Consider the following 12,689-nt stretch of genomic DNA (forward strand, 5'->3'; position numbering starts at 1 on the left):
TTTAAAAATTAGGTAACAGCTTTGGAATACTTTCTCTTCTCCCCCCAGCCCCTCTTGAAAAGCAGTAATCTTTGTGAACTTAGGGATATAATGTTTGGGAATCATGTTAAAATACTGGCATATTATATCATTGTATTCACTATTTAAGAAGGGTGAAATGTTTTATCTGGAATCTTTGAGTGAGAAAATGTGTTTATGTCCTAAAGCTTGTTTGATTGAACCTGTGCTACCAGCCTACAAGGTGACCTCAATGAGCTCCTGGTAGTCATCCTTGTATAGTCTTCTCCCACATTAAACAGGGCCAACCTGTGTAAGGTTACACAGGCTATTGCAGGAATGACAGTGTATGACTTCCAAGCCTACATCATAAAAGACATTTGGTTCCACCCTGTTCTCTCTGGGAGCTTGCTCTGGAGGAAGCCAGCTGACATGTTGTGATAACACTCAAGGGAAACTACAGAGAGGTGCTCATGGCCAGGAACCTAGGCCTCCCACCAACCATCTTAGATCTTCCAGCACCAGTCAAACCTTCAGATGACTGCAGCCCCAATCAATGTCTTGATTACAGTCTCATGAGACATCAAGGGAAGCTGTTCCTAGCTTCCTGACCCACAGAAACTGCTGAGATAATACATGTTTATTGTCCTGAATCACTAGGTGTGGGATAATTTGTTACTACAGCAATAGATTACAAAGTGGGCTTTTTTTCAAGAAAGAGTAAGAGCAAAACAAACGAAACACACCCATTTTAAGCCATTTACAAAAGTTGAAAGGCTCTGCAGTCACTAGTACTTAATGAGGCCTTATCTCAAGAAATTGCCATTTAGTTTCCTTGTTTCTCAAAGTGTTGTACCAAGACCAGCTGTATTGGCATTACCTGGGAGCTTATTAGAAATACAGAATCTCAAATTCCACCCCAGACCTACTGAAACAGAATCTACATTTTATGAGATTTCCCCTACTACATGTAAGTATACATCAGAGTTTGAGAAGCAGCACTGATCTGTTTGAATACTAATGTTACAGCCTATAGTTGGAAACGCTGGCTGTGCATTGGAAGCAGTTCCAAAAACTACTGTTGGAGAAGTCCATCCCCAGAAGTTCTGATTTAATTGGTCTGTGTTAAGGTCTATTATGGCCATGGACCTAATTATATTTCACAGTTTTTCCCCTGGAAAACTATGTTGAAGCCTCAGATCAGCCCTGAATTCCCAGCATGTTCCAGTCCTGGTTCTAGAAGTCAGGTATGCCCAGGTGTCCCTGAGACTGCCCTGGGGGAACTATGGTGCACTAAGCAGGAATCTTCTGGGGCACTGCATGCCAGGGCAGCTTCACAGCTGCTGAAGAACTACTACATATATCTCTGCCTTCTCTTATTCATACTCTTCCAGAACTTCGTTCATTCCAAGAAAAGCATCCATGTTCTTACCTTACAGGTCGGTTTGGATTTGCTGTCTAGGGCCACTCAGAGAACAGGTGGTGAATAACCTAAGGTTTCAGGGTAACTTACCCACCTGTCAGATTAGGACCAAACTTCTTTTAGTTTCATCTTTCTGTAATGGTAAATGGAAGTAAACTAATATTTCTCACAAGCCTTTGGGAAAATTATGCTTTTACTGTTGACCAGGCACTACTAAATTAAGACTTCGAGTATGATGGGTGCTTACAAATGTTAGACCTATTACTTAATGAGAAGCTCAAACTGACAACAATAAACATCACTTGAATGTAAGGGGGGTGGGGTGCAGGGATTTTCTGTTTACCAATGCATCCTCAGCGACGGAGACAATGCCTGGCACGCTTTAATAAATATTTGTTAATTAAGTAAATTCCTCAAAAAACAATAACTTCGGATCATCCACTCATTCAAAGTTACTGAACGTACCATGTTAGCGAATCTGCAACGGAAATTGTTTTATCAAAGGATTTTTAAATAAAGCTCCTGATTTCCTTTTAAAAAATAAATAGTGTGCCCCAATTCAATGCCATGTTTCAGGTTCCTGCCCTAGTTTAGCCTCGGCTCCTCATTTGGAGGCTGGCTAAGGGACGTGATCCCTGCCCTTGAATCTCCTTCCTTTGTAGTTTTTTTGACCTGCGCGGTTCCGTTTCCCAGGCGGAGGAGCGCGCGCCGCGGCTGCGCCCATCAGCGCGCGGAGCGGGGCTGGGGCTGTCAGGCGGGCGGGGCCGCCTAGGACCCTGGAGGGGCCGATCGTCTCGCGCTGCAGAGCCTCCTCTCCCACCTCTCTCCCTCCGGGGTTTGGCATCCCTCGGGGAGCAAGAAGCCCCCTACAGCCCTGACAGCGGGCCGGGCAGGCGGTGCGGTCGGGCCCGGGGGCGGATGCTCGCGGGTGGGCCGGGCCGGCCGGCTGCGGGGGAGGCGGGCTGCGTTATTTCCCGCTAGGGCCAGACTCCGGGAGGGACTGGCCTGCACGGTGCTCTTTGGCCCCAGCTAGCCGCGCCGCCCCTCGGCAGGGCCTGGGGGGCGAGCGAGGCGGCGGCGCGGCATTCCGGGCCTCGGGCCGGGCGCGTGAGCGGGCCGGGGCCGGAGCCGGGCCGACGCCCCCGCGGCGCCTCTCCCACGCTCGCGGCCCCTCCCCCTCCCTTCCTTCCTTCCCCTCGGATCTCCCGGGAGCGGCGGGCGGACGCGAGCCGCGGCGGGCGCCCCAGCTTTGTATGCACCCGCGGGCCCGGGGCGAAGCTTCGGGCGGCCCAACTTGGCGGCGGCCGGCGGGCTCCCGGGAGGGAGTTGTGAGGCGTGGCCGGGTGGAGGAGGCGCCTGGGGGGGCGTGGGGCTCCCCGGCGAGCGGGAGGGACAGAGCGAGGCGCGCCGGACAATGAGCTGGGGCAGCTCGGCGCTGCGGCCACTTTTAGGGGGGCGCGGGCCGGCCGGCGCCTCCGCGGCTCCACTGCGAGGAGAGGGCGGGATGCCAGAGCTGGGTGTCCCGGCGCTCTGAGGCTCCTCGCAGTTAGACGTCCCTGAGCCGGTGCTCGCCTTGACCCTGGGCTACCTGGAGGCTTTGGCTGGGGCGTGTTTCGTGGGGGCGCCCTTGGAGCAAGCCGCGATGGCCAGCACCAGGAGTATCGAGCTGGAGCACTTTGAGGAACGGGGACAAAAGGCCGCGGCCCGGGGTCGCGGAGAGGAGCGCCCAGCTCCTCCGGGGGCAGCAGCAGCTCCGGCCCCAAGGGGGGAACGGGCTCATCCCCAGCCCGGCGCACAGTGCCCACTGCAGCTTCTACCGTACGCGGACCCTGCAGGCCCTGAGCTCGGAGAAGAAGGCCAAGAAGGCGCGCTTCTACCGGAATGGGGACCGCTACTTCAAGGGCCTGGTGTTTGCCATCTCCGGCGACCGTTTCCGGTCCTTCGATGCGCTGCTTATGGAGCTCACCCGCTCCCTGTCGGACAACGTGAACCTGCCCCAGGGTGTCCGCACCATCTACACCATCGACGGCAGCCGGAAGGTCACCAGCCTGGACGAGCTGCTGGAAGGTAGGAGGGAAGGGCCCCGGCGCGGCAGGTGCGGCCCCGCGTGCCGACAGGTGCACGCGCTCGCCCGGCGCTGGGGGAGCCTGCGGGGGGTTTTCTAGGCCGACCGCAGGAATTGTGCGGTTCTGTCTTCTTTTCCGCAGGCTCATATGGGTGGGGCGCGCTTCCACATATACTCTGACTGTCCCTCCCAGAAGATTTGCCTTAAAAAAGAAAGAAAGAAATCCTAACGAGATTTGGTGACATCTCTTAAGATTGGCGGACTTGTTTTTTTTGTTTTTGCTTTTTTGAAGTGAAAGTCTCACGTGGGGATCTGGGTAACCCTCTAGCTCATAAGCTATCTGTTCAGCCCTCTGTGTGGAGCTCAGTGCCGGCACCTGTTGTTTCAGCGTTCAGGACCCTGTTGCACCTGCTCTACTCAGAAGCCGTGGTTGTGAAACACTCTAGGTTGGCTTCCTGGTTTGCCTTGCAGCAGAAGTTCCATGAGGTCAGGAGGGGCGTCCAAGACAGTGGTTCTCAACCCTGATTGCATCTTGGATCACTGGGGACTTTAAGAAATATGGGTGTCTGGGTCCCATCCCCGGATACTTGGATGTAATTGGTTTGGCGTGTGGTCTGGGCATCTGGAGTTTTCAAAGCTCCTCAGGTGATTTGAATGTGCTGCAGAGATTGAGAACCGTTGTGCGAAAGGGTTTTCCACGTTTGGTTGGTAATGAGGTGAATCAAGGTCAATCTCTCTTGCATCCTCCCCTACTGAAAGTAGCTAGTTAGGGTGATAAAGGCCACTGGAATCAGCAGTTGGGGCCCATTATAAATTAGGCCTAGGGTGTCAACCATGCTTGACTCAAAGGGACTGCTTGGCTGTATGTTGTGTCATCCTTGAATTCCTGCAGTATTTACTCTTCTTTCACTTCAGGGAGAGAAAGCATTACTAGTAGTTAAGAACCTATATCCAGAACTAAACACCACCCATAAAGATCAGACAGAACCCAAGTATGTGCTGACTGTGTGTTTATATACAGTCTGCTCTCATGCATCTTTCTTAACGCAAATGGCACATATTGCTGTGGTAGTCATAGCAATGTTGGCTTGGCAGGGGAAGGAAACTGAACTTGAAAGCCAACTATTTTTCTTATATTAGTGCATCATGTTCTTATGTTCTGAAGACATTGTCCATTTTACACATGAGGAAACTTAAGCAACATGCCTTGTCATACAGGACAAGGGCAGTATATGCCCTTTCATCTACAATTCACTTTTAATCAATTGATGTAGCCACACTGCGGAGTCCTGAAAGTGGTTGAGATTCTATTTAGTCACTGTTACCGAAAGTTTTTCCTGCCCTGGCTAGATGAGGACCCAGCCAAAACTAAGTTGTCTTTTCAGTGTGTGTGTGTGTGTGTGTGTGTGTGTGTGTGTGTGTGTGTGTGTGTGTGTGTGTGTGTGTGTGTGTGTGTGTGTGAGTGTGAGAGAGACTTCACAGATTCTCCTGCTCACTTGAGTGTTTTGGTTTTAAAGGCTTCCTAAGGAGGTGGTGACAACCAGAGGAGTATAAATAAAATGAAGATACATTGTTAAAAGGGCTTTATTGCTTTATCGTGTTATTATGTTAAAAGCAACATTTGCCTAGATATTTCAAAACTGAGTAACGAATTTTCTGATTGACCCAAAGCTAGATTAGTAGCCCTGTGGAAGGATCAAGGCAATGCCTTTTTTACTTAAACACTCACTACTCACATGCCCTTGGGATACTGTGCCTGGTGTGGTCTGAGGAGGGACAGTAGTTTTAATATCCTTCTCAGAAGTAATTTTCCTTCTCAGAAGTAATTTTAACAGTGTATTTGCTACATGAAATGAATGTACTCCAGAGGCGAACATGATCCTAGGGAAGATGGTCAAGGTGTCCATTATGCATATTAATTGAGAGCACATATTGTACATTGAGTTTGTTATTGCCCAAGTGGTACATGGTCCACTGAGTCTAATTCTCAAACTGTAGGTTCAACTATAAATTGAAGGTTGATAAATATCCTTTGAATCATTCATTCACTGATTTGTGGAGGAGGGTGAACCATAAGCATATGTAGAGTCCACATTACACCACAGTATGAAAAATAATGATAGAACACAAATATTTGCACCATGGAAATGTTTCCCTAGTATAGCCAATTGCCCACTTGTTTCAAATATAATAAAATTACATTTTATTAAATATAATACAATTACTGCAAAAGAAGAAAATTTGAGCACTTCTTTTGTCATAGTGGCATTCTCTCTAACAATAGATCTTTGTCTAAGTCTTGAATTTCCCACAAAATGAGTGGAATACCCTGTTTCTAGGCAGTTTTTAAGAAAAGAACCATCAATGTTTAATATCAACTATTCAAGAATTTAAGTAGTTTCAACTTTTAGTTAAAATTGTGTACTCGAATGTTCAGATTTATCATGCAGAAGAACTAACCAGCTACCTGTGAAGTTATTATTTGCATCAGTAAAAATAGGTCTGTGATATTTCCCATGTTGTCAAAATTGACTATTTCATCTTAGTTCATCATTTTTAATAAAGATTCTCTGATAGTATTTTTTACACCATTATGTTCAGCTGATCTCTCATTTGCCTCTTCCATTCCATGAAATTTGTAGTTTAGGAGATACTGTTTTTCCCAAAACGATTTTTTCTAAAATGTTTTCAATGAAGAATAGAAAGTGATGACTCAAGATAGCTAGGCATGAACACTCACTCAGAGCCTCAGTCCCACTGAACTCAGATGACAAAAGAAATTTGCATGGCCCAGATTTTTTTCTTCTGCCCTTGAGAGTCTCTGGAGACCAAAAACTGTTCAGGTGTAGGCTGGTACTCCTGCACTACACTAAACCAGCAGGCATTTGGAGCCTACTGTTTTAGCTCCCCTTGCTGCATTAATTTCAATGTGTTAGTGCTGTGCATCCCTGTAATCCTGTTTAGTCTTTACAACTGGATGGGGACCTTCTCTCAAAGGAAGACTGTGAGTCATAACAGTCATTACTGGGAAAATCAGGTTGAGCTGTCTGAAGCCATGAGCCAGCCAACTGTGTCACATCTCTGATAGACAACTGAAGATGTCTGGATGGCATGTTCCTAAGTTCTCAGTCAGAACTCTTGGTCTTAGTTTTTTTTTTTCCATGAGTGTTCTCTTCTTCAGAACATTTAAGCTATAATTATTTTGATGTCCCAAAGAGAGATGCCCAAGGACAGTAGAAACAATGCGTGACCAAGTTGGGGTCCCTAGATTCTGTGGATTTGAGAAAAATTCACCTCTGTTCTCAGCCTTAGTGACCTTTTCTGTTGAAAGAGAGGTTGGCAGATCACCTAAGTTAGATCCTTTCTGGTCTAAAAGTATATACCCTTCCCCTGCCTAAGTGGTTATTTATTGAGTGTCTGATGGCCTGGGCTGCCTTTCCCTACCCAGAACCTATCTTCTGGAAAATTGACAAAGCTGCAAATGTCCTACACAGCAGGGAGTGGGTATATGGCTCTGATGAAGTGTTTGACAAGAGCCAAAAAATTAAGAGCTACCCGTCTCTGCCTCTTTCATTCCAAAGTAATATGTCATTTTATGTTGTTTATACCTTTTACTCCTCAGTCAACAATAAATAAACTGATTGGATTTTTTGGCATGTGAGAGAATTTTGATTATTTTGACAGGTGATACTTCCACTCTTCCATTAAGTTAACTTGAAAATTAGCTTGAATTAACTTGAATTTAAGAAAAATAAAGTTCTAAGAAAATCAAGCATTTGAAGTTTTTGAGGTTCTCCTACTAAGCCTAGTTTATTGAATCTCTTTGGTTATTCAGTCTCTTTGAAGGTGTTAAACCAAAATATGGTGACAGTTATATTTAAGTAAAAATGAGTTTACATTTAAGTAAAAATTAAGTTACATTTTTAAGTTACATTTAAGTAAAAATGCATAAGAACTCAGATTATAGGTTTTATCCCCTTGAATGATAGATTTTTAGAGTAATAATAGAAACTGAGCTCTTGGAACTTGTTATAGTGAGGAAGGCAACATAAACCCATGAGATGTAAGGTATTTGCACATAGTAGTCAAAAGCAGTACACATTTATATAAGGCAAGCATGATGATTGGACATAGCAGTTTAACATTGAATCATCAGTCTGCAAAACCTTCTCTACCTGGCAGACTCCTAGATCCTCCTAGATCCAAGACCCTCTTCAAATATCATCTTTCTATGAAATCTCTTCCCAGACCTCAGGGGCATTGGTCTCAAACTGTTGTTGATTGAGAGCATAGTTGTTGTTGTTTCAGGTGCTGGGGGTACGGTTCTAGAATGCTCACATTCTAGAGGGAGAGAGAGAGTGAACACACACACACACACACACACACACACACACACACACACACGATGGTTCCAGCTGCAGGGCTGTAAGTGAAGTGGTAATGAGGTGGGGCAGGAGGCCCACAATGGCCAGGACAATGGAAAAGGATTCCCAGAGGAACAGATGTTGGAGCCAAGGCCTGAGGACAAGCTTAGAACTCTGCCATTTGCTTACTCACAGCATTTTTCCTTTCCTCTGTTGTAACACTTACCTTTACAATTAGAGGTATATTGGGTCTGTTTTTTGCACTAGACTAAGCATGTCATGAGGTTAGGGATCTTGGACACAATAAGTTCATTAAATAAATAGCCCAGGAAATGACTTTACCTCTAAGTCTCTTGATTGTCAAGGGAAGTTTTGTATGAATTAAGTTTGAATAGGGTTGTTCCTATGTATTTGTGAAAATATGTATTTTGAAAAATTGGATTATATTCCAGATAAATCAGAAATGCTCTGCTGACTCATCGCTGTGGAGAGAATGACTCTTCCTCAGTACTTGCTTCTATAAATCTGATTGTTTTCTTCTTCTCATTTCCTCAAAACAGGGGAACTCAGGTCTGCTATAACGCAGCTGCATAATAAGCTCTTTCCGGAGGTAATGGGAAGAGAAATTTTCATTTGCAGAATAAAGAATTCTAAAGGGTTGGGGGAAGAAAGGAAATACTTGGGAGAGCATTTATGAGATGAGGGTCAGACAGAATGATACACTGGTAGTTATAAGAAAAGATCACTATTTCATGAGGTTTCAAACTATGGAAATGGACATTTTATGGCCCTGTCATATGAAATAAGGGAAACTAGATATTCCCTTGACCAGTGATTGTCAAACTGCTTTCTTCATTGCAGAGAGGGCCAGGGGAGTTTCTCTGGGTCTGTACTGCCTGACTAGGTCTCTTCTCATCCCTACCCGCCCGCCCATGCTCCTACCACTTCTGTTTTTGTCTCTTCTATTGATAAAGTAAACTATTACCCTAAGGATTAGGGATCCTATTCTTCTCAACATTGCTACCATTTTTTAGATGTTTTATATGCAATCATTGTGTGAGATACTTTGTGTTTTATCTCACCCTTGTTATCCCTTATGGAATATGGCTGCATTGTCTTCCCCATTTTGCAGCTGGGGAGACTGAAACCCAGAGGATTAAGAAATTGTCCCCTTGTACCAGTCAGAAGAGGTGGGGCTGAAACCTGAGGCCTTTCTCCTTGGCCTTTCAACTTCTGTTTTCTTAACTGCTATGTTCTACCACCTGTGAGGTGGGGTCCATCCTGACCCCTGAAGTTTGCGCAGGTCATGTATCAGCAATCTAGAACTGCATCACCGCTGCAGCCAAACCTGTTAGTTATATTTGGAAAAGGAAGATGCTGGTAGTTCATCAGTCACTGTAGATGTAAAGACAGTTTTAGGATGTTTTGTATATGGTTCCTGAAATGAACCATACATTATCCTATGCACCGGCATAGTAGGGTCTGTGCATTCACATTCTGCAGAGTTGTCTTGCTTGACTTTGGTTTCCTTATCTTCAAAATGAGGAAGGTTAGGTAATTGCTAAGGCTGCTTCCCCTTTAAAGTTCAGTGATCTTGGGAAATGCTTCTGGAAGTGGGAAAGAGAAATGATCTGTCTGGCTCCATGTCTCTCTCTAAAAATTGGCCAGGTTTTGTGATTGAATGTGGTTACCTGGGTTTAGATGGAGTTCTTAAACCCTCAATAACCTATAGGAGGCTCTTCCCCATAGAATCTTCTCAGGAAAGGGAAAATTATGTACAGGCCCATTGAGGGCTGGGACCATGGTCATTTTGTTAATTCATTTATCCTATCAGTAAATACTTCTGGCACTTGATGTTTGATGATTAATTTTACTTTTGTGCCATATATAAGATATTTTGATAGGTGGGAATAGGTGGATATTGGTTTTTAAAAAAATCTTTCTTAGTTAAGACAGCCAGCTGGACAGTTGGCTAGATTTGCAGAGGTCAAATAAGGTCATGCAAAAGGCAAATATTCCTTGCCCCTTCATATTTCAGTTTTGAAATAAGTTTTTATTCAAGAAAAAAGGGATGCAGTATATTTGTATGTTAACAATTTATCAATTTCACTAGTGTCTGAGATGCCTGACTTGATTTTTCTCTTCGGACATCTTTCATAATCAAATTCTTGTACCTTTATTTTGAATGTATGTTTAAATCCCAGGACTATTCTAAGCCCCCTAATATTTTCAGCGTCTGCTTTGAGTTTGTTCTCTGATGTAGCTAAGACTTAGTTTTGTTCATCTTTTAGCATTCTTATTTTAAGCATTGTCTTTAGAAAATTTATTTCACATATAGTTTAAATACAATCTGCATTGTACAATACTTTTTTTTTTTTTTTGGCTGCATTGGGTCTTCGTTGCTGCACGCAGGCTTTCTCTAGTTGCGGCGAGCGGTGGCTACTCTTCGTTGCAGTGTACGGGCTTCTCATTGCGGTGGCTTCTCTTGTTGGAAAGCACAGGCTCTAGGCGCGTGGGCTTCAGTAGTTGTGGTGTGTGGGCTCAGTAGTTGTGGCTCGTGGGCTCCAGAGCACAGGCTCAGTAGTTGTGGCACACGGGCTTAGTTGCTCCGCAGCACGTGGGATCTTCCCGGACCAGGGCTTGAACCCGTGTCCCCTGCATTGGCAGGTGGATTCTTAACCGCTGTGCAACCAGGGAAGTCCCTCTACAGTACTTTTTAAATTCTATGAGTTGGAAATATAATTTAAGGCTAGAATTTAGATACTCTTTCATTCATTGACATGCTATAATTTTTGCTCTAATCCAGGCTGTTTTACCCTGTTTGCCACATCTCCTGCAGCCTGAAGCAGTAGACTAGCCATATTGTAATTTGTCAGAAGCTACTACCTTCAAGACAAGGAATGGGAAAATACCGATCTGTGAGATCAACTTTAGTACTTTTGATTACACTATAACATTTACTAACGTCTCAACATAACTAAAATAATCTATAATTATGACCAGTAGGTCATAGGTTACCATTTGTTTATATGTTGGTTAAATTATAATCACTTGCAACCAAAATGTATCACAATAGAAGTTTTTAAATTGTCATTGATTTATTTCTTCCTTCACTGTGTATGTTTTACAAACTTCAGATTACTTTGTTAATTTTTATGTAATAACAATGTCATTATTTCTGAAAGGCAGTGATTGATGCTCTCTTCCCCAATATCCTTGTCCATTATCTTGGTCTTTTAACAGTATTCTATCTCATCTGTTAAGGAAGCAGAAAAAGAAAAAGGAGTTATGGAAACTTACTACTGGTTATACTCTTCATCAAGCCTCTGCAAAAGAACGAACTTGAGAAATAGCCTGACATAAACTCATCTCTACTTAGTTTAGTGATCAAGGCCAATAGCTGGAAGGTTCCACATGAACCTTGTAACACTTAGCAGAGTCCTAGCGTGCAGTGTCTCTTCGATAAATGGGAGTGGTCCTCAGCATCTCAAACCAAAATGTGTGTCCTTGTAACTTCCCTCCCTGTAATTCTAGAGCCACCATTTGGAGCTACGTAAGACTCCAGATGGAGCTACATGGCAGCCCTTCAGACATTTTATGACAGTGGTCATGCTTTACTATTTCCCCCTTCTGCCCATCTCCTAAACATCACTACTCTTTTTTGACAAACATCTGGTTTCTGAATCCTTCATCACTTGCACTGAATCTTTTTGAGCTATTCTCACTATCATCACTTGCTTCAAACTGTAGCCAAGTCTTCCTCTTAGACTCAAAGTGAGATTTAAAGGGTTGCGGGGGGGGGAGCGGTGAGGGAGGAAGGTCTTAAGCAAAGATCTCCAGAAGCTGGGGAAACTCTGTTGAGGGAGGTTTTTACCTCAGATGATGAGCCAACTGAAGGACTGACCCTATATCCATTATGCCTCAGTTTACTTACAAATTAAGTGTAAGATGGGCACATTTTGGTTTGAAGATCTCTTTCTCAATATCCTTAAAATTGCAGTGTTTCTCAAACTTTTGCAATGTTTGGGATAATTAAAATTGAAAAACAATGTAAAAATCTAATAACCAAGTTGCAGAAGCCCAGCATTGCCTTAATTACTTTAAATACATTGTCACTTAAATATTTATAAAGGTAGATGTACTTATGCATATAGCTCTTACACACCAGTACAACCCAAAGGAGACAACCTAAAAACCAACAAAACTGTATAACCAATAAAAATGCAAAATAGCAACATAAAGCTCCAGATACTATTTGCTCAAACTAAACTGTTCCCAGTGTGACCATGGTGCTGAACGCTGAGTTTGGTGTGCTGAATGCCGTGTGATGAGTCAATTTTGCACTGCTAACAAGCCTTCATTCCCACAGAGTAAAATTATGTCCTCTGGCCTTAACTCTCTGTGCATGTCTTGTACATATAGTAAGTCCACTTCTTCCTCATTAACTCCCAGCAAAGTTACACCACTTGATGCCAAAGGAGTTGAGGCTGTGGGCACAGAGTGTCCTGGCTGCACTTGATTTAGAAATAGACATTCAGATGTTCCAGAATAAGATGATATAAACATTTTAAGTCTTATCATCAAATTAAGTACAGAATTGGGAGTTCCCTGGTGGCCTAGTGGTTAGGATTGTGGGCTTTCACTGCCATGGCCCTGGGTTCTATCTCTGGCTGGGAAACAGATCCTGCAAGCCACGCAGCACAGCCCCCCCCCAAAAAAAGTACAGAATTAAAATTGCCAAGGTGAATGCTTGTAGATTGTGGGATACAGTTGTCTCAGGTTTGAGCAGCAAGAAGACAAATAACGGATCTGATCTGTAGGTTCCATCCTACCAGGAGAT

General features: G+C 44.1%; 1 protein-coding gene across 1 annotated transcript in view; it reads left to right on the top strand.

The window, feature by feature from the left end:
* The first annotated feature begins 2,925 nt into the window (after positions 1–2,925).
* Positions 2,926–12,689, top strand: part of DCLK2 (doublecortin like kinase 2) — a 151,172-nt gene continuing 141,408 nt past the window's right edge. The window contains 3 exon segments of the mRNA XM_036852031.1: positions 2,926–3,122; positions 3,125–3,184; positions 3,187–3,487. Of these exon segments, the coding sequence (XP_036707926.1) occupies positions 3,063–3,122; positions 3,125–3,184; positions 3,187–3,487 (421 nt within the window). The 5' untranslated portion in view covers positions 2,926–3,062.

Source organism: Balaenoptera musculus, chromosome 5 (assembly GCF_009873245.2).
Source record: "Balaenoptera musculus isolate JJ_BM4_2016_0621 chromosome 5, mBalMus1.pri.v3, whole genome shotgun sequence".
Classification (NCBI taxonomy): Eukaryota; Metazoa; Chordata; class Mammalia; order Artiodactyla; family Balaenopteridae; genus Balaenoptera; species Balaenoptera musculus.